Source organism: Suricata suricatta, chromosome 8, assembly GCF_006229205.1.
Source record: "Suricata suricatta isolate VVHF042 chromosome 8, meerkat_22Aug2017_6uvM2_HiC, whole genome shotgun sequence".
Lineage (NCBI taxonomy): Eukaryota > Metazoa > Chordata > Mammalia > Carnivora > Herpestidae > Suricata > Suricata suricatta.
Genome location: NC_043707.1, coordinates 107,631,846 through 107,652,622, shown reverse-complemented (window position 1 = coordinate 107,652,622; position 20,777 = coordinate 107,631,846). Strand labels below are relative to the sequence as shown.

Sequence of the window (20,777 nt, the reverse complement as noted above, 5' to 3'; positions counted from 1 at the left end):
CGGGCAGCCGGGGGGAATCCGCCCGCATCGCCGCCCTCGCCGGCCGGGCGGCCGCAGGGCCCGGAGCGCCGGAGACCGGGGTTGGGGCGGCACCGTGCGGTGGCCACGGGGTCCCGTTAGAGCATCCCCCGGCGGCTATGCCGAGGGCCCGGAACGGCCGGCGGAGCAGGGGGGCCGGCGGGAGGGAGGAAGTAGGTTTGTTTACGGGCTGTTTGGGGCGGGGCAGGCTGGGACTGGGGTCCAGTGCTGGGCGGGGGCCAGGGCTCCAGGCCGCGCCTGACGCTCTCTTTTTTGCTTCTGCCCGGGATCTTCTCCCAGACCTTCCTGCGAGTGCGAGCCAACCGGCAGACCCGACTGAATGGTGAGTCTTGCCCGGCCCCTCCCTCCGCCCCACCCCCGGCTTCCTCCCTCCCTCACTGCCTGAAGCTGCGGGCTTGCCTGGGTCTCTTCGACTTTGGGGCCATTTGGCTTCGTCGCAGTCACAGCGCCTGAGAATGTGCTAACCGAGGTGGCCGCCCTCAGTTTCCCCGTCTGTCTAATGGAGGTTATGGTTCCAGCTCTTGCCCACGCCTCTCTGAAGGCCTTCAAGAACCCTGGTGGGCAATAAGTACCAGAGAATGAGGAACAAGCTACACAATTCCACTCGGGAGCTCAGCTTTGAATTTGCAAACTGCTGGGACCTCACTGTAGAAGCCGGCAGGGCGCTGAGAATGTTTTTCTTCCAGTTTTTAATCAGTGCCCAGTAGTGTGAATACAGCCTCTCTGCTGAGACTTGACAATGCAGTGAGATCTGGAGTTCCCACGGCAACAGGAACTAACTCATCCCAGGGCTCTTTGAGTTATCAGTCGGCCCACATTTCACAAAGGTGATCAGCGTGGGCTCGACAGCTCTTAGAGGCCTTCTCTGAAAGCACGTCGTGTATGCACTACCTGACGACACCCGCCCCCCACCCCCGCTTTTGGATTCAAACCTCTGGAGCATTGCTCTTTGCTGAACACAATTGGATGATCCTAGCTTTTTGTGCTGACATGGGTGCGGTATATCTGGGTGTTGGCCCTAAGGGGCTTTAAGGTCTCTGGACAGCTCTTGCCACTTGGTTTCTGCTGCCTGGCTGAACTCCAGTCTGGGAAAGGGAAAGCATTCATTGTGGGCTGACACCATGTTAAGCATCATTATCACAACCCTTCTGAGAGGAAAGTGGTAACACATTTTGTAGATAAGGAAACTGAAGTTGGGAGAGGTGAAGGTAATTTGTTTAAAATTACACAGCTGGGATGTAACTGAACCATGATTTAAACCGAAGTTTACCTCCAAAGCTCATGCTTCTCTGACCATGCCACACAACCTCCGTAAGCAAATACGGACCTTTCCCTAGCTACATCTTCCTAAGCCTAGTTCAGGACTTAGAAGGTGAATGGTGAGTTCATTCATCAGCAAGGCAATGCCTTGCGAATTTTCAGGTGTTGTCTAACCCAGCAGGATGCTTTCCTGGGATTACAAGGGATTTTCTGTCTTGGGTGGCTTGGGCAAGAACAGTGTCCTGTATCATGCCCTCCTTGGCAATTATGTAAGATTCATTTCTTTATTCAGTCATCAGTGTCTCTGGTAGGCCCCTTGTATTTGGCACACTGCTCCATCCAGGCTTCAAGAGCCACCAGGGCCCCCTTGCCTTTCTGATATCTAGCATCCCGTCTCCCTCCCAGCCGTGGTTGTAGGGTGCCATGGTGGCTCAAGCCTGAAATTCCAAGTGTTAGGACAGTCAAGGGTAAGGGATCTAGATCTTTGTCCACAAAATCAAGGAGGACACAAAAACATAGTCACCTCTCTTGTGTGAGAGCACAGGAAATTGAAGATAAGGGCCAGGCTACAGACCAAGATTTCTCACACTTCATGCCATCCCTCGTGGGATGATGGCTTTCCTGTTGGTTTGGTTTCTAGAGCTGCTATTTTGGAGTTGGAGTAGTTCCCTGCCTCAAACTCTCAGTAGGCAAGAGCTAAGTCCCCAGATGCATGTTCTTGCTACCCTAGCACCCTCACAGATCAGTCTTGCTGCTGCTACCAGTCAGTGGGGAGACTCTTAGGACAGGAGAGCATCCTAAACTATGGAGTCAGACCTGATTTCTTATCCTGCCTTTGTCACTTCTTAGCTACTCGGACAAGTACCTTGTTCTCTCAGAGCCTTGAGTTTCTTCTGTTAAAATGGGTAATACAGCCTTGCTTCAGGTTGAATATAGAATTAAATGAACTAGCTTGTGTTGGGTGTTTGATGCTGAGCCTGATACACAGCTGAAGCTCTAAATTGTAACATCACCTTTCATCTGTGTCCCCCCTACCTAAACTGCATTCGTGAGCTTCCCACGAGGATCAATATCCATGAGAAAGTTTTTCCTGGCCCTGCAATGGGGAACCTTTTTCTCCCTTGCTAGCTCGCCACTCCAATCCCTTCTGATCTCAGAGTGGCTAGCTCTACTTCTGCTATTGCAGGGGGAGGGGGCAGTCCCTTGTTTTGACCCCTTCCTGCTTCAGTGACAGGAGGGCTGCAGAGAGGGATTAGTGAGCTAATTAGAAATGATTGCATCTCTCAGCCTTAATTAGCAGTGCTGTGGGCTTGCAGTGTGCACTTTGGAATTCAGCCCCCTGCGGGACAGTGTGGCAGGCAGCCGTCTGTTTCGGGGGCCTGCCAGCCCCCTGCACTGATTCAAAATGATAGAATAGGTTTGGGTAGGCACAGTAAAGACTGCCCTCTTAAGGTACCCTGGGCTCTCTGATTCATATTCTCTATATCTGTATGACTGGGCCTCAGTCTCCTCTTCTGTAAAATGGGACCAGTGGAGTGCTTACTTCAGCAGCACATATACTAAAAATGGAATGATACAGAGAAGATTAGCGTGACTCCTGCACAAAGATGATATGCAAATTCATCAAGCATTCTAAAAAAATTTTTTTAGTGTATCAGTGGACTTGAGAGAAAATTTTCCTGAGGGATTCTAGGTAGCATACTAAGGGCTATACTATTCAGTGCCCTTGGCCCTGGAACACAAGGGTGATGAGTGAATAGCAGGTCAAATTGGGCCCGTGGAGAGACCTTGGGTTCTAGCCAAGAGATCTTCTCTAAGAGAGCCCATGGTCTTGGGTTTCTGGGCAGATATCTAGCAACTTGGAGTGTATTTGCTCATCGGACTTACTGAGGACTGGAGGTAGGGAAGTATGGGTTGAACTTGAGCCAGCTGTGGCCAAGGTGGTCACTTCACTGGCCTCGCACCAGTCTCCTTAGGTGCTCTTTGCAAGGCTCAGTCCCCAAAGGAGCAGAAGGCGCTGCATAATGAGGTCCAGATCAGGCACTGAACAAACGGGCTAATGGCTGGCAAGGGGTCAGGATGTGTCAGCTCCACTGGGACCGTAGGAGCTACAATGACCGTCTGCCTGTTTTGTGCTTTGTTTTCGGTTTCTCCATGCAGCTCGGATTGGGAAAATGAAACGGAGGAAGCAAGATGAAGGGCAGGTATGTCCCCTGTGCAACCGCCCCCTGGCAGGATCGGAGCAGGAGATGAGTAGGCATGTGGAGCATTGCCTTTCTAAGGTAGAGGGGCCATCACTACCTACCTCCTCACCCCTCCCTACCTCCCTTCCCCTACACTAGCTGCTGGCTGCCCCCAGATTTATGGGCTTGTTGGGGTCTCCATGTGGTCTCAGCAGCTTTTTCCTCTCTGTTCTTTGCCCTCTTCCTTTGCTTTCATTCTTCCACTCCTCCCCTGGGGCTTCAGTGGAAAATAATTGGGAAGAGGCCCAGGTCTTCGACCTCCAGATTGGTTTACGTGAAAGGGGCCCTAGATCTGGAGGCCCATCTGGCTCATCAAAGCTGGAGGTTGGGGCCATGCCTTCCTTGTAGACCCTGGGGAGCAGGTAGTGGTGGCCTGGGACCCGCATGATCCTACTCTGCTCTTCACAGAGGGAAGGCTCCTGTGTGGCCGAGGACGATGCTGTGGACATCGAGCATGAGAACAGCAACCGCTTTGAGGAATATGAGTGGTGCGGGCAGAAGCGGATACGGGCCACCACTCTCCTGGAAGGTGGTTTCCGAGGTACAAGCAGCTGACACATAAGCAGTGGCACTCTGGTGACCAGGCCTCTGCTGGGTATCCATCTGTTGGGAGCCAAGAGGCCAGGGCTGGTGGCTGGTCACCCGTTCTACCACGTGGGAACTGCTGCTGGCGGGGCTCCTTTGTGACCGTGCTGCCTGCCTGTGATGTGCATATTAAAATGGATGTATTTGGGTGGGGAAATGGAATTGTGAGGCTGCAAGCTAGGAATGACGAGGGGGGCTCTCAGCCTCGGGTGATGCATTGAAGGTGACAGCCAAGCCGCGTTAGCACCTGCATAAAATATTAAAGGGACGGTTATGCATTTATCACTCCATCCCTCTTAAGGCTGATAAATGAGAATCTAGCAACCTGCTGTACACCTCCAGCACTGGGGGCCCTGAGGGCTTCCAGGCAAACACATTGGATTTTCCTCCTCCTCCTCCTCAGCCCCACGTCAGGGAAATCAGTTAGAGGAGAGAGTGAGTTATGGCAAAATTTGACCTCCCCTGAGCTTCATTGGTGAATCTAATTTTAGCTCTGATCCCATCCCTTCTCCCTGGGTGCCCTCTGCCCTGAAGCAAGAGAGGCCTGGGCCCAGATGCTCCTTGCTTCCCTTGGGCTCTCCACTTGCTGCAGAGGGGTCTGCAGGACTTTGCACAGCTCCATTACCCTACCAGATCCTTGGAGGACTGTGACTTTTCTCAGTGGAAGTCTCCCACGCCTCACCAGGTCACACAGTACACGGGTTGGATGTCCAGGGCCGTGTCCTCTTGTCAGACTGCCCTGCTTTGGGCAGGAAGAAGGGGAAGCAGTTTGTTTCCTGGCCTCCGGCTCTCTGTGCACTAGCACAGCTGGCTCTGCAACTTATAATCGTTAAGTGAACCAATCTGCTTCCCATCTGCCTCCAGTTCTCTGGGCAACACCCTTGGGAGTCCTGGTGGGTTTGGTACCTGGGGAGTCTCACAGCAGCTGAGAAGAGGGTGTCTGACTTATTGAGGCCTTGCTCCATGGGCTGGTGTTGAAGAGTGGTCTCCATAGTGCTGTGTAGTGCAGACTGGATTCATGAAGGGGTGGCAAGTCCAGGTGGGGCATTATGCTTCTGGGCTTCTCTCACATTTCCCAAGCATTTGAGGGCAAACCAGAGTATAGATCAGGAAGGTAAATCAGCCCAAGCCTGAGCGGGAGAGTTCACTTGCCCCTTCACTGTGGTCCTGTCCCAGAGTTTGGGAGTGCCTGAGGCCCTGGGGAGATGAGCGGCAAAGACCAGATCTCGGGAATGTACACGCAGGTGTCCGGTGCAGCCCATTCAGGGTCAGTTGCAGGTTGCTGCTCTGGGTTCGCTCTGTTGGCAGCTGGAAATACTCACGCCTTCCATTACTGTGGCAACTTCTTAGGTTTCTTGGCACAGATCTGGACCTGATGGTTCCTGGGCACCAGACAAGGCTTATGGGGGATAAAGCTGCATAAGGCCTGCTGATTTGACAGTATTTCCTTGCGCTGGGATGCACTTGCAGAGCGGGTGTGCGGTGCTCTTAGGCCCTGGGCGGGTGTCAGTTTTCCCTGAGTGTTTACACTGTGAGGTTGTTCCTTTCAAGAATTCCTGAGGGGAGTTCAAAGGGGGCTTTTCTTTGAGCGATTTGGAGAGCGAGAATGAGAGTGAGGCTTGAAGAGGGAGCAGGGCTGGAGGTGCCTTTATCTGCAGAGAATGGCTCCAGCTTGCCTGATAGAAGCCGCTGCTGCCTCTTAAACAGCTTAGTGCAGTCAAAAGACAGGCAGACTTGAAAGGCTGTTTTACAGCAAGATCAGCGGGGGCCACGAGGCAGAGAGTGGGGCACAGTGGAGCAGAGAAGGCTGAGGCTCCTCGGTGAGGGGGAGCATCAAAGGAGGCCCTGGCTGATCCCGCCTGCCTCTGCCCCTGAAACCCTGTCTGCAGAAACTGGCCATCTGTCAGTCTACCTTCCCTGGCCAGGACTGGTAGGTCCCAACTCTTGGGGGGTTGGGTGTGGCCCCGCCAGGCAGGCTGGTGTCACTGTGGCGCATTGATCGCCCGCCGGGCGGGCCGGGCCGCAAGCCGGGCAGCGCGTGCTTAATGTGATTGAAAGGCAGTTAAAATGGCGGTGACCTTTTCAGGAGGAATTAGATTGCCTGCCAAGACCGGTTAGAGGGAGTGATAACGCCGGCTGAAGAGGCTGCCCGGCCGACTTCAGAGAGAGGGAGCAGAGGCAGGATGAGCAGGCGAGCAGTGAGGCCCATTTAAGCTGCGCTGAGCATACTGACAGAACAGAGATTGCTGTCCTTGTTAGATATGAAAGAATTGAAGAATTGCAGATAAGTTCCTGTATCCGGTCATCCCCTGTCCCTCCCTCCAGACCAGGGCCCCTTCGTCATCCTCAGCAAAGCTTCCCACCAGGCCCACTGGGAACTGGTTCAATGGAGCAGATCTGTTACCTTGACTGTAATCTGCTGTGGAGCCAGTGAACAAGCAAGAGTTCTGGTTGAGACACTTGGCTGAGGGGAACAGGCTTTGCAGATGGACCTGTAGCTATTGAGGGTAAGGACTGGATTGCTCAGGCCCAGGAGTGCTTGGCATTGGGACTTTAGAACAAAATAAAAGACCAGACAGAACAGGTAAGCACCTAGATAGTCCAGCTGGAAATAGATCTTTAAGAAGCTAAAGGAAATCAAGATTTCAAGAGAGTAGGTTGGAAGACCTAAAACTTCCAGTGTCTAGGGAAGTGGTTTTCTTAGTCCACCGAGAAATTCTGGGCTGTGTGCCTAAGCAGTTGATGACTTCTCAGTACCTTAGGTCTGCTAACCTGCTACCGTTTTCCCCCTACCCAGCATTATAACTGCATAAAGGGTGACCAGGGGGCTAGTGCTTCACCAACATTCCCCTAAGACAGGTTAGCAGCTAGGAGTAAAAGATGCTCTTCTAGGGCACCATGCCAGCCCTGGGCAGAGCAAGAAGCCTCTGGGCTAGAGCAGCAGGTCTCAGGGAAAACCTCATTATATAGCCCTTGGGGACAAACCTACTCCAATCCATGGTCAAAGGAGGTATGTGACAGATGAGCCACACCTTTCCTCATTTTCTGTCTCTAGTCTTGGTCCCTAAAGAAGAGACTCATGGTGAGCCTCCTCCCCTGGATTGGTTGCCAGTGGAAGTTCACCCAGCTGGATTTGGGGAGCCTGGAGCGCATTATATCTGGAATGGACAGGCTGAAGAAACGACATGGGAATGGTTGGTTTCAGATAAGGTGACAGTGATGTGGCAGGCACAAGAGTGGCAAGATGGAAAAATTCTCCAGGAGTCTGCACGAGAAATAGAAGGTGCTGCAGCTGTGTCTTTGAGCCCTGGCAGGGAGACTCAATGCTAGAATCCAACACTGAGCCCCTTTGAAGCAAAAAGGTAGAGGGGAGGGAGAGTGAGGGTCCTAAGAGAACTGCTGTTCAGGCCTCCGCCTTGCCCAGATCCTGGCCCAGGGACTACATCTTTCTTAGGTTCCTGTCTTAGATTTAGGCTGGTTCCAAGTCTCATGGAGAGGACAGACAGGGCAGCTCTGGCACAGATTTTTTAACTGACTGTTGCTTGCTAAAACTTCACAAGATTCTGAGTAGGGAAATGAGAGGTTTTGTGAGTCCAAGGGCACAGAGAAATAGGCCTTCCCCTAGCTGCTGCCCTGTTTGGCATGTTAGTTCCCAGAAGATGGGAGCTCCAGCTGCTAAAAATGTCCCCCAGTGCAGCCGTGCTGCCTTGTCTGGTCAGTGACAGGTGTTGGAACAGCCGACTGCTGGAGGCAGTCTTGATACCAGGAGTGTCACGGCTGCCGCCTCCCAGCTCCCTACCGCCTTTAGTTATAACTGTTGCCTGGTGGGAGGGGTGAGAAGAGGTGGCAAAGAGCAGGGCACCTTCTGTCCCCTGTGGCGATTGATGGGGGGGATTTAATCGCCTTTTGGAACACAATTGTTAAGCTGGGACAGAGGGAGTACAGGCAGAAGGAGCAAGTATCAATGGTTCTAAACGGCGTCTGTCTCTCTGCGTCTCTCCTGACGTGAGGCAGTGAAACACGTTATTGAGGAGGCCCGGAAAGTGGCTAAGTGCGTTTGACACACGCCAACTCCCTGCCTCCACACTGGATAATTGCATTGTCAACTGTTCAGCGAGGTGGCAGGTGACACTGCAGGCCGATTGATTGTCCCGCATCGCAGCTCCCCAGACTGTCAGCTCCCCAATCGATGGCGTTTACACAAGACACCGTAACTGCATCTGTAACTAATTCCAGTGTAAAACTCTCCGGAAGCTGCTGCCCCTGTCTCCTCCCCACCCCCACCCCCACCAGAGCATAGCCTCTCAAGGGCCCCAAGACTTTCCTTTCTCCCTGGGCTCTGGTTTTGTTAGGAGCAGCAGGTGAGGAAATTGATGGCTCCTTTTTTTTGTGTGGTTTCAGGTTTCAGAACGTTAGTGCCCCCAGTAAACGGGCATCTCCAGTTTCTCAATCGATCACCTAATCGATTGATTAAATTAACACTGATTTTTTTTTCCCCCCTTCTCCTCCATGAGCCAGGAAGAAATGAGTTTATGGGAGAGGGGTCATTTTTATAAAATTTAGACTTGCTTATCATTTCTGTGCCGAATCCTCTTCTTCTCTGTTGCTAAGTATTCATTTGCAGGGAAGGGATTTTCACACTGTCTGCCCTCCCAGAACCCACTCTGCTGAGCACCATTGAACATCAGGCTTAGTTTGCTTATAGACAGCAGCCCAACACATTGTGCTACTTTAGGCGGGGCTGAGCCATAGCAAGGGCCTCCCCTGCTGCCTAAAGGGTACTCCAGGTCATCTGGGAGGTCCAGGGAGCTGAGTCCCTTCCCTGGATAGCAGCAGCAGGAGTGGCAGCTTGCTTGTTATCCCCAGAGCTACACAGAACAGGAGCCAGAGGCTTGGAAAGGAGCTCTGTGTGCCATCTTGCCTCTGAGTACTGACTTGGGATGTGCCAGCAGCTGAGAACATAAAATGACTGTGGAGCCTTCTTCTCAAAGTGGGGGGTAGCAGGGAGCCGGGCAAGCTGGTGGGGGCACTGTCTGCATAAAATGGCTTTATGGCCGTTTCTTTTTATTATGATTCTGCCAGAAGTCAGCAAGTGACATTTCATTAAGAAAATAAAGTTTAATGTGCTGGGAAGGAGGTTGGAGCAGGCCGGGGCAGCATAAGAGGGGGAATTGGCAGTGGCAGCCTGCTCTGAACACCTGTGGGGGTAGGAAGCTGTTCTCAACATCTGTCTCCGCTGCAGGATGGGGTCAGGGTCAGAGTGAACTGCTCAGACCAGAGACAGGCCTTTTCCTTGGCAGAGAGATGTGCCATGCTCTCCCCTTCCTGGCTGGTCAGAGCAGCAGGAGGAGTTCACCACCCAGCCAGGGGAAGCTGATAAGGAAGGTTATGTCCTGAATAGCTTCACACCTCAGCCTCCTTTCTGACACAGGGCTCTCAGGACCTAATAAAACCGCATCATCAGTGTTCAGTCATTTCTGCTGGGCTGTGTTGTATAGCACCTGCTCTGGGTCTGGCTAGCTCTGCGGGATGGTGCTGAGATCCCAGCAGGGAGTCAGACCTGAGCTTTCAGTTGGTGAGGGGCTGTGACAGTACATGTAATAAGACTTTGGAATTCCACAGGAGTCTATGTGGACACCAAGGAAGGGACACCTGTCTGTGTAAAAAATACCTGGGGAAGTCTCTACACTGAGCACCTTGAGGGTAGGGATCAGATCTTGAAACTCTTTGTCTCCAATGCCAAGCCAGGCAGAGGATGAGCTCAGTAAAGGTTGAAAGAATATTCCTGAGGTGAGTTCATTGAGGAAGTATTTTTGGAGCAACTATGCATATAGGCACTGTGAGTTCATAGCAGGAGGTGTGGTTGAGCTAGGTCAGACTTGCAAAACAAGCAGGCATTTGTTTTGTAGACCAGGCGGGAGAAGAGATAACAAGGAGTACGAAGGCACAGGAGCACAACCAAACACACAGGGTTGGGGAAGCACAGTAGCTGGGTTCCACTGGAGTAGGAGGCCTGTGCTAGGTCTAGTAGAGGAGACGACTTCAGGCCATAGGGCTGCTTTCTGTGTTGAGGAACCTCAACTAGGACCTTTCCTGGCAACTTTGGGGTACCCTGTTTTATCAGCTTTACCATGGATTCTTTACTTTCCTTTTTGTCCACTCACCAGGCAGAGCTGGGCAGGGCCAGGCTGAGGCGAGGAGAGGAGGCTGACTGCTGAGCTGCATGTATGGCAGGGCAGGAGCACTGGCAGGGTTCGGGGACACAGGCTGTAAGTGAACCTGATAGCTACATTCTGATTGATGGCAGAGTTTGTCTCCCAAACTGTCAGAGGGTTTATAGAGGTGCCACTCACCCATAAGGAGGGAATTGCTTGTCAGGACACCTGGCCGTGAACAGGAGACAGAGCTGTAACTTGGTGTTTTCTCAGCTTAATGGCCCTGCTGCTGACCTGCCTGCTGCCTCCAGTTTGTTGATGCCTTGGTGTAGAGGGGAAATGAGGATTGTCGGGGAGGGGTGGAACCTAGGCAGTGCCTAGCTTCTCTTTTTGCCTCGTGCTCTTTGCCTTTGGGATGGATGGAGCCTTTGTAAGACCAGAGACCAGAGCTGTAGATGGGAGAAGGAAGATCAGGAAGAAAATGCTTTTGAAACGGACTTGAAAGATGAGAACGTTCCACATGGAGTGAATAGCATAAGCAAAAGTCTCAAAGCTGGGGTTATCCGAAGAGCAGTAAACAGTCTGTAGGCATCAGGTTTATGGAGTAAAGTGAGGAGGAGCAAAAGTGGAGAGGTAGGTGCATCCACATCTTGATGGATCCAGCTGAGAAGATTGTGCATGCAGTGGGAAGCCATAGCTGGTTTTGGAGCTGAGAAAGGAAAGGCCAGAACCATATGGTAAGCAGGATAAAGGAACAGACAAGAGCTTGAGGACCCATTATAAGACTATTGTCCTGATGAGAGCGGTAAGAATGGATACAAAGAAAATTCTGAGATCCTCAGACAGAACCCTGAACTGCTTCCTCATCTCTTTGAGGATTATCTTTCTGCTTCTTCTTGCCACAGATTCCATCATTTTCATCTCTCTCTATCCTGGAAAGGCTGCTCTGCTGGCCAATAGGGTATGGTCTAAGTCCACTGAGAGGAGTCAGGGGGAGGGGATGGAGAAGCAAGCAGCTTTGTGGCCCCTGACCCTGGCTATCAGGAAGGGTGGTCCTGGGTATCAAAGCACATGGCAGGTAAGGGGGCCTAATGTGACTTCAGCAACTCCCCCTCCCCCATTAGCCAAGGGTCTACCAGTGGCTAGGCCAAGCACACCTTGGTAGGGATAGCCACCTGCCTGGCCAGTGGCCCCTGCCTCCACCCAGCCTGCTTGCCTTCATGAATTGCTTTGAGAAGCAGGTGTGCGTGCCTATCCTCCCTTGTCTGTCCCTTCCTAATCCCTTTATAACTGCACTTGTCCAGGAATCTGGGCTGAGTGAGGTGGAGATGAATAATTAATGTCAGGCGCTTCAGACACCAAATATTTGAACAGCTGCCTGATGTTTTTGCTGGCAAGGACCTGGCGGCCAAAATCAGGACATTGGCTGGGGGGTCTCCCTGTGTGGCTCTGACTGGCCCTAGCCAGTTTGCTTTTCCCTCTGATGGACTGTCAGGCTGGACCATGGAAAACAGGGATGCCCAGGTCCTGGGTGGGGATAGCTGTGTAGACCTGAATTTCTGTGTCTTCTTCCTGCTCTTTTAGACCTACAAGACAGGTGGGCAGCAAGGCTAGCTTGGGTGTCTCCTGAGGACCTGACATAGTGTATGAATGGGCTAGTTTATGAGCAGAGACCACTAGGAGCAGCAGGAAGTGGCAGAGAAGGATGAGGTACACAGAGTGAAAGGGATTGAAATGTCAGAGCCAGGAGTACCTAAGTAATTGGCTTTCTGTGTTCCATGCCCAAATTTCTGAGCCTTACCTGGCCAAAATGTGACCCCTACCTAGGGGGAACAGAAGGGGCACTCTTGGCCTAGTCTTGTTGGCCCCTGGCCGTCCTCACACCCTGCTTCCCACAGGCTCTGGCTTCGTCATGTGCAGCGGCAAGGAGAATCCGGACAGTGATGCTGACCTGGATGTGGATGGGGATGACACTCTGGAGTATGGGAAGCCACAGTATCCTTGGGGCACTGTGGGACAAGATGGGGCTGGTGGGACAGGTCAAAGGGAATTTAAAAAGTAGCCAGCACCTCTGGTACTTGCCCATACCATCTACCCCACTTTGGGGTCAGTTCTCAGCTTTAACTAGGATTCAACCTTCATGGCCTACTGTAAACTAGGATCTGTTGTCCTTGACCACCATGCCAGATACACAGAAGCTGACGTCATCCCCTGCACAGGCGAGGAGCCTGGTGAAGCCAAGGAGAGAGAGGCACTCCGGGGTGCAGTCCTAAAGCAAGTGTGGGCACAGGCTTGGGTGGGTGGGATAAAGGGGTGGGAAGTCCTGAGGCAGGGGTCAGCCTAGGACCCACTCTCAGAGCTCACCTGCCTGCCTTTAGAGCTCACTTTGTTCCGTCTGTTCCTTTCCCTAGTGGTGGCCCTCCCAGCACACGCATCACACCTGAGTTCTCTAAATGGGCCAGTGACGGTAAGTCCTGACCCACCAGAGGAGTAATTAATGGGGGAGACGGGGACGTCTTTGGGTGGTGGTGACTGACTCAAGCCCAGCCCCTCACCTGTGCTACTCAGTCTGGCCAGAGTATGAGTTGCCCCTCTGTTCCAGCAGAGATGCCATCTACCAGCAATGGTGAGAGCAGCAAGCAAGAGGCCATGCAGAAGACCTGCAAGAATAGTGACATTGAGAAGTGAGTGTCTGGCCAGGGGGATGAGGGGGGCCCTCAGTGTCCTGTGGGAGAGGGGAGAGAAGGGCTCTTTGCTATCCTGCTGCCAAGGCTCCTGGCCTCCAGAACACAGCTTAGTCCTGCAGCCCTGGGCACACGACGGGCATTGGGGCCCAGCTGGTGCTAAGCATGACTCTGTGAATTGATCACTGGGCCACTGCCCTGAGAGTCTTGGCGGAGGGAGGAGTAGTCCGCCTGCCTGCCTGCCCGCTGCGGCAGCCTCCGCCCGGGAATGTGATGTATGGCCGCCCAGCCCAGCCGGCGCACTTGATTCATCTCCAGTTTCTGTTTCTTAATCGGGAGCTAAATTGGTTTCATTTTTCTTGTCCCGGGTGGCGCTCGCAGTGGGTTTTAGGCAGGAGCATTGGGTCTCATCACTTCTGGTAGGAATTTTTGGCCTGGGTTCTCTGGCAGGGAAAAGGGGATCTGTTAGCACTTCACATGGGGCTGGGCAGCCCCTGGCCTGGATCCCCAGGAGCCACAAGGACTTGAAATCAGCCGGCATCTTACTATCTTTCCAGAATCCCATGCAAGGCCAGTTCAGGCCCCAAGAGGTGGCATTGTCCAGCTCTGGCTGCCTGGAGTTGCTGCTCTTGGCCATTGCTTAACTCCCCGCACCCCACCCCTCTCTGCTGGAGGCTAGGTTTCCTGGGGTTAAAAGGCAGCCTCTTCATTCCAGGGCCAGTGTTCCATCTTGCCTCCTGCCAGGAGAGTGGATTGCAGGCCGGTGCAGGGCTGGGTCGGTGGCCCAGGGTCACCTCCCATTTGTTTCCCTCCATTTTGTGTTGTCATAAATTCATTCCAGCCCGTTGTGGTTGATCAGTTTATCTCGGCTGGGGCCGCGAGTGCTGCTGGCATGATGTATGGGCCGCGGCTCGGGGCCCGGCTGCCCATGAATCACCACAGCTGCTCTGTGTCAGTGCTGGAGCGGGCCGCATGGGTTTGGCGCAACCAGCTTGGGGCGGGCGGGGCGGGGGGGGGGGAATGACGTATGGATGTTTATTTAATAATTCTCTCCTACTCCAGCTGAGCGGGGCGGGCGGGGCCATAAGGGGCGCCCACCCTCGTCTGGAGGGGCTGCTCATAAATCAGAAAGACAAGATCATTAATCAGGGATGGCGCCCGAGGGGGAAGAGGGGGCCAGAGCCAGTGGCCATCCATGAAGGTACTACCCATCCAAGACCGGAGAAAGTTGGGACTTCTGTCCCACCTGTGTGAGCACAGGCACCAGTAGGCAAGATTCTCTGGGATGTATCATAGACTGTCTCCGTCATATGCAGAGATCCCCACTGGGTCTGGATCTGCCAAGATTGGGACCCTTCAGTCCCCCTGACTTCTCTCTTCCTGGTACACAACACGGGTTCCTGCCCTAGATCTTTTTCATGACCTAGGAGAAGCAGGAAGACAGGATGCCATGGCTTCTTCCAGGAGATTCTCTGCTCGGTGCCCTGGAGGGTCTTCGGAATAACTCACAAGCAGCCTGGGTCAGGAGCTAGAGAATTGCGTATTACACCAGAGCTGAGATTAGAGGCCAGGTGTGTGCTGAGCAGATCCACAGTAAGCCGGGCTCTAGAGTTGGATGTGGCCTTGGAGCTTTTGAATATAAAGGGGAAGATGGCTTCATTCTCTCCTGGGCCCATTTTTTTGCCTTTCTACCTCTAACTCCTCTGATTTGGGGTTTGAGAGTGCTCCGCTCTGTGGTAACCATGTGCCCCCAGCTCCAGGCCTTCATTTCCTAGTTTTTTTTAATAACTACATAGGACCAGGCAAATGCCCAGCCTGGTCGTTGGGAGAGAAAGGGAGCACAGCTACCCATCCTTGTTTCCTTGCCAAGAATTTACCAGCAGATGGGGTAGCACACATGGCATTGGGCAAAATGCCAGGGGAACTGCCAGCTGTGCTGGTGTTAGTGAGGGTGGAGGGGGTGGTGAAGGCTTCCAGATCTGGAAAGTTGAATGGACACTTCAGAGAATCAGCCAATGCCAGAGGAGATGGAGTCAAACCCTTTGCAGCTTCCCTGGAGAGAGGTAGGGCAGAAAGAGAGTCACAGACCTATGGATAATAGATCTAGGGCATCTCTTACATAGGGACAGAGCCATCAGGAAGTCATATTCTGTGTTGCTGCTAGTGCCCTAAGAGAGGTCAGAGACCAAAGTTTGTTATTGCCCATGGAATGTTACCTACCATCCTCCCTATGCCCCCCAGTACCACTTACGCCCAGCAGGGCAAGACCCTCTGTAAGCTTTCTGAGCCGATGATTTGCTCCAAGCTAGCAGAACAGGTCACCCTAGGAGAACATCTCCGTCCCACTGCACCACACTTAGAGTTCTCCCTCAGTCTGCTCTTTCTCCTGATTGAATATTCCTTGTAACCTCAGCTCTTCAGCTCTTACCCTGTCACAGCCCTCCTCCAACACCCCCAGCAACTTCCCATCGCCTGTGAAATAAACTTCACTTTCTGATTGTGCCCCTAAAATCTTTTCTGATAGGATCTCCTTTCCCACTTCAGCATTTTCTACTTACCCACAGGTGAGCCTTACAGCCACGTGGGTCTCTTCTTGGCTGTGTGCCTATTGGTCCCTTAGACCTGGAGACCCTGCTTCTCCGGAGTATTTCCAGTGTTGTAACATTAGTCATGTAGTTCTCAGTTGATCACAGCATCGGTCTTTGGGGTTTGAACCCCACCTCCCCCATTCTGCGTGAACCATAGGCAAGCTACTTCATGTTCCTCTGCTGCGTTAGTTTCTTCATATATAAAATGGGAATATTAGAATCTCCTCATGGGGTTTTTGTGAGGTGTAAATGAAAGAATTTTCAATCCCTCACTACAGGCTCTGGCATTTAGTAAGTACTTAATAAATGTTGGCTCTTTTATTTGCATTATCATCATTGTTATTCTAAGGCCCATCTCCAGCAGCATCTTTTCTTCTCCAGGAAGCACTCTTCTCCCTCGGTGAACTCCGGGTTCTTTCGGTCCACTTGTTTTAGGAGGGGTAGAAGGGATCACCCTCTGAAGCGTCCTAGCTACTCACTAGCCAGTTCAGTACTGCAGTTTAGTATTGCAGTCCAGAGTCTTCAAGAAGTTACAGGGACTTTTGTGGGCAGGACTTGAGCACCTGGCATCAGGGCATCTGATGTGCCTGCTCAGGAAGAAACAAGGAGCCCTTGAGGTGGGCCAGGCCTGTGGCCCAGGACTGGTCTGTAGGACTCATGCAGTCCCCACATCAGACTGTCCCAGGAGTGAGACTGGCTACTTGGTCAACAAAGATTTACTCATACTCACGTGCCTGCCAGGGGGCTGCTGTTCATAGCACTGGTGGCTTGGGCAGCTTGCCCTTGGGAAACTACGCCTCGCACAGGAGACCAGGACGTTTGCAGTTGTGTTGCTGTGGTGGAGTCCGGTGCAGGGTGCTGGAGAGCACAGGGGAACAGCCACCAGCGGTGGTGCTGGCAGGAGGGTTGGAAAAGGCTTCTGGTGAGTTGGGAGGTGGGATGGCCCAGAGGAAGCAGAAAGTGCTACAAGAAGCCAAGGGAGTGAGAAATGGTGGAGCGTGTGGAGCAGCTTTATAGTTCGGTGTGCATAGAGCATCGAGTGTGGCAGGGCGCTGAGGGATGCAGGCTGGGGCTAGACCAAGGAGCTCCTGGTCTCAGCTTACGAGGGTTTTGGGAGAGCTTTATTCTGAGGACAACATTGAAATGTTAGAAGTAGAAACGGTCAAGTTTGCAAAATTCTAGGTGCTGGGAGAATGAATGAGGGATCTGGAGGCAGAGGGGCCACTCAGGTCAGTGGAGGGATCATAGAACTCATGAGGGCCTGACTCGTGGTAGCAGTGGAGAGACTACAGATAGTGGGAGCTAGATGACAGATTGTGGGTGTTAAGGGTGACTGGGAAGCAATGGTTTGAGAATGGTTCCTACGTATCTGGTTTGGAAAAATACCAGGATGGAGGTGGAAGAACAAAGAAGATGAGTTCATTTCCAGGAAGTGGTGTTCACATATTTGGAATGGGCGGGGGGTGGGGCGGGGGCTGGGATATCTGGGAGACATTTGTATACACAGTTCTAGAAATTTAGGGGAGGTGTGGGCTGGAGGTTCAGATTAGAGATGTTAGCCTGCTGCCTGCCCAACCATGCTACCCTCTTCACAGAATCACCGAAGATTCAGCTGTGACCACGTTTGAGGCCCTGAAGGCCCGGGTCAGGGAACTTGAACGGCAGCTATCCCGTGGGGACCGTTACAAATGCCTGATCTGTATGGTGAGAGAAAAGGAAGCTGGGATGCTTTTGGTCAGGCTTCAGTGCCCTCTGGGGGTTGGAAAGGGCCTCTGCACTGTGATCTGAGCCCTTTAGAGAGTGGGCCAGCCTCAGAGTGACCCCTTCTCTGCCCACCTCCTCCCTAGGACTCCTACTCGATGCCCCTAACGTCCATCCAGTGTTGGCATGTGCACTGCGAGGAGTGCTGGCTGCGGACTCTGGTGAGGTGGCATGGGGGTTGGGGAGTGGGTGGCTACTTCCGGTGCTGCCCACATGTCCATGCTTATACTTGAGCCTGCTTGAGGGGAGGGAGGTGCAAGGAGCAGGAGAGAGCACGAGCATCAGACACAGCAGCGGGAAACCAGGATGGTCACCCTTCAGCCCCTCCCCCCGCCCCCGTCTTGCCTCCCCCACCAGGTTTATTCTCTCCCTCCATGGGTTCGCTGCCTGCTCTGCCCACCCCCAAGGCCCGCTGTATCACACATATTGGTGAGATCCCAGGTCAGGAGGAGGCTGGGTGTGGGTAAGCAGGACTAGAGCCTCAGCCCCTCCCCCTGCCATTACTAAGCTCCTTCTGCTCCTGCCCCTGTTCTTCGCTGCTCGGGAGCAGCCATTAAAATGTCGCCCGGAGACAGCAATAAAAGGCCCGGACGTGGGCTCTGTGTCCTGATCAAAGGCCGCATGTAATCTCGTTAGGGCCGAGGCAGCCACAGCTGGACCCAGTCTTGTTCTCATTACCCGGGCTCCCGCTGCGGGGCTGGCCAGGCGGTTTGATCCTGGCGTCCCCCCAACACAGGAGTATGCCTGCCTACTTGCAGAGGCCGCCCGTGCACCCCCAGCCTGAGCTGACAGGACCAAGATGTCAGCATACAACTGGTGCAGGGAGACATGGCCGCGGGCCCAGGTGCTCTTGTGAGCAAATACACAGCACAGCATGTATAACCAGAGCCCTCCCCGCTCTCCCCGCAGGGTGCCAAGAAGCTCTGCCCTCAGTGCAACACCATCACAGCGCCCGGAGACCTGCGGAGAATCTACTTGTGAGCTAGCCACTCCATCAGGCCTTGCCTGGAGCAGCCCCGCCTGCCCACTCTGTGACGTGACCCTCCCCTCCTGTACATATTTGCACACAGTTTCCCATGTACATACATGCACACACACGTGCACGTTTATGTGCACGCACACACACACACACACACACACACACACAGGACTCTCTGGAGCCAGAGTGGAGGCTGAGACCCAGGCCTTGCCTGCTGGCTCCCACCAAAACTGAGGACCACACCTGTTTGGGTTCTGTTCCCAGGGTGGGGCAAGGAGGTGGAGTTGAAGGGGAATAGTTGGGCAAGGCTCCTGAGATACAGCCCCCAGACTGACAGACGGACAGACAGACATGCAAACGCCAGACTGAAGCACATGTAATATAGACTGTGTATGTTTACAATGTTGTGTATAAATGGGACAACCCCTCAGCCCCCACTCTACCCTCACCCCTTTGGTTGTATGATTTTCTTCTTTTTTTAAGAACTCCTGGAAGCAGTGCCCCCTTCAGGGCTGGCTGGGGGCTCGGCCCATCCACCTCTCAGGGTGCCTGCCTCTCTCTCTCTCTCTCCCCCATGGTATCCCTTCCCTCTCCCACGTGCTCGGTGTTCAGTGGTGTATATTTCTTCCCCCAGACATGGGGCACATGCCCCAAGGGACACGATCCTCTCCTTAGTCTTACTTAGCTCCTGGGGCTCTTTATATGGAGTTGGGAGAGAGGGGAGCCACAGGAAATGGGAACCGAGCTGAAGAAGGGGCTGAGATCGGGGCTGGATGAGTATGCTCCTGGCTGCCCAGCCTTCTATTAAGAACCATTCCTGGGATTAGAACTGCTGTTCCCAGGGAAAGTGGTCTCCCCCGCCCCTCCCATGGGCCCCATGGTGTGATGCTGTGTCTGTATATTCTATACAAAGGTACTTGTCCTTTCCCTTTGTAAACTACATTTGACATGGATTAAACCAATATAAACACCTGCTGCCTGCGTGTATGTGTGCAGGAAGGGGTAGGTGATGGGGTGGTATGGACAGAGGCAGTACAAGGGTTAATTCCTGGCACCAGTGTGGGGAAGAGGACTTGGATGTCCCCATGAAGCAGAAGCAGTGCAGGGTTGGTCCACTGGGGGTGGGCGGCCTGAAGCACTCCGTCGGGTGGGAGTGGGGCTGGGGACCTGGACTCCTGACTATTGATGGGTAGGGGCTCCAGGTTAATTCCTTATCGATGCAGAATCGTCAGCTCATTAATCACAGAAGAGGTCAGAGCTTGGGGGTACAGAGGGGATGCAAGCTTTATCCCCCAATCTAGAGCAGAAGCAGCTATAAGCTTGGGTAAAAATAAGCCTCAAGTCCAAATACCTTTCTAGTCCCCAGAAATGAGCCAGGGATCAAAAATGGAACAACCATCTCCATCCCTGCGACTTTTTTTCTAGTGACCAACACCCCAGTATAGCTACTGACTAGATCCTCAAATAGCTACAGCAGAAACCCCAGTTATCCAAGGTGGACCCTCATGTCAGGAACTAAAGCTGGCCAGCCAGCACTGAAGATGGCACTTTATCAAATCATCATCCCCAAGGCTACCCACTGCCAGGGAGTAATCCACACCCGGGGTGCTCTGGCAGGTGCTCCAAGCTGCAGATGAGTCCTTTCCTTTCCTTTATACGTTTTCCACACACTAGGCCCATCGTCCACCTTCCCAAACTTCTCACCTTAGATACACCGATGTCTGGATGCTGGCGGTGTGTATACTACAGAATAGGACCTGTTTGGCAGCTCCTGCCTCCTGGTGCCAGAGCCCAGTGAAAGCCCTGCTCAGACCCATGCCAGCTTGATGGCATCGATATCCTAAATAGGAGAAAGAATCCTGGGGCCCAAGATTCCAGGAAACGTATGTGGCCTGCCAAAGCACAGCAGCCCCAGTAATGGCTTAAGTTTTGGAAGAGAAGTGGGTAATGCCCAGTTTTCCCATCTGGCTGGCTCCTTTCAGGTCTCAACTCTCCCCTCTCCTTGTCTTGGACTCAGTAGGTCCCTGCTGGCTGGTTACTCTCACCCTGGAAGCCATATGCTCTCAAATATGGGACACTAACCCCACATGAGGGCATGAAGCCCACCCTGCCTCAGGATCCTTGGAATCCTTAAGCTTGGTCTCATGGCTCGGGCAGCACTGCCACCTGTTGGCCATGGCTAGGAATGCAACCACAGCATAGGGATTGGAGACAGCTATCCCAGAGGTCCCACAGGGCTGACAGATGCAGATTGAGCCCAGCTCTTGAGACAAGAGTCCGTCAGCCCTGAGAATATCAAGGGTCAGCTCCCACCCAGAACTTGGCCAGCCATCTCCTTCACTGTCTGTCAAATTCTCAAAGCCCATTCCTGCCCCGCCAAGTCCCTTGAATACCACAGTAACCTCACTGAATCAACATTTATTGAGTACCTACTATGTGTCATCATTGTGCAGCAGGGACTTCTAGAACGAGAGATGATACAG

General features: G+C 53.1%; 1 protein-coding gene and 1 non-coding gene across 3 annotated transcripts in view; both read left to right on the top strand.

Moving 5' to 3' along the window:
- Positions 1 to 19,269, top strand: part of RNF220 (ring finger protein 220) — a 219,361-nt gene extending 200,092 nt beyond the window's left edge. The window contains exons 5-14 of one of the 2 annotated variants that reach the window (XM_029949088.1): positions 319 to 361; positions 3,460 to 3,581; positions 3,951 to 4,083; positions 12,181 to 12,277; positions 12,470 to 12,556; positions 12,694 to 12,749; positions 12,888 to 12,966; positions 17,150 to 17,258; positions 17,402 to 17,476; positions 18,225 to 19,269. In XM_029949088.1, coding sequence (XP_029804948.1) covers positions 319 to 361; positions 3,460 to 3,581; positions 3,951 to 4,083; positions 12,181 to 12,277; positions 12,470 to 12,556; positions 12,694 to 12,749; positions 12,888 to 12,966; positions 17,150 to 17,258; positions 17,402 to 17,476; positions 18,225 to 18,296 — 873 coding nt within the window. In that variant the 3' untranslated portion in view covers positions 18,297 to 19,269. The remainder of the gene's footprint in view (positions 1 to 318; positions 362 to 3,459; positions 3,582 to 3,950; positions 4,084 to 12,180; positions 12,278 to 12,469; positions 12,557 to 12,693; positions 12,750 to 12,887; positions 12,967 to 17,149; positions 17,259 to 17,401; positions 17,477 to 18,224) is intronic. The other variant, XM_029949089.1, reaches the window with a different exon arrangement.
- On the top strand, positions 2,835 to 2,945 carry LOC115300512. Its single transcript, XR_003912684.1, has one exon. It is a non-coding gene; the product is annotated as a U6 spliceosomal RNA (small nuclear RNA).
- Positions 19,270 to 20,777: the final 1,508 nt, after the last annotated feature.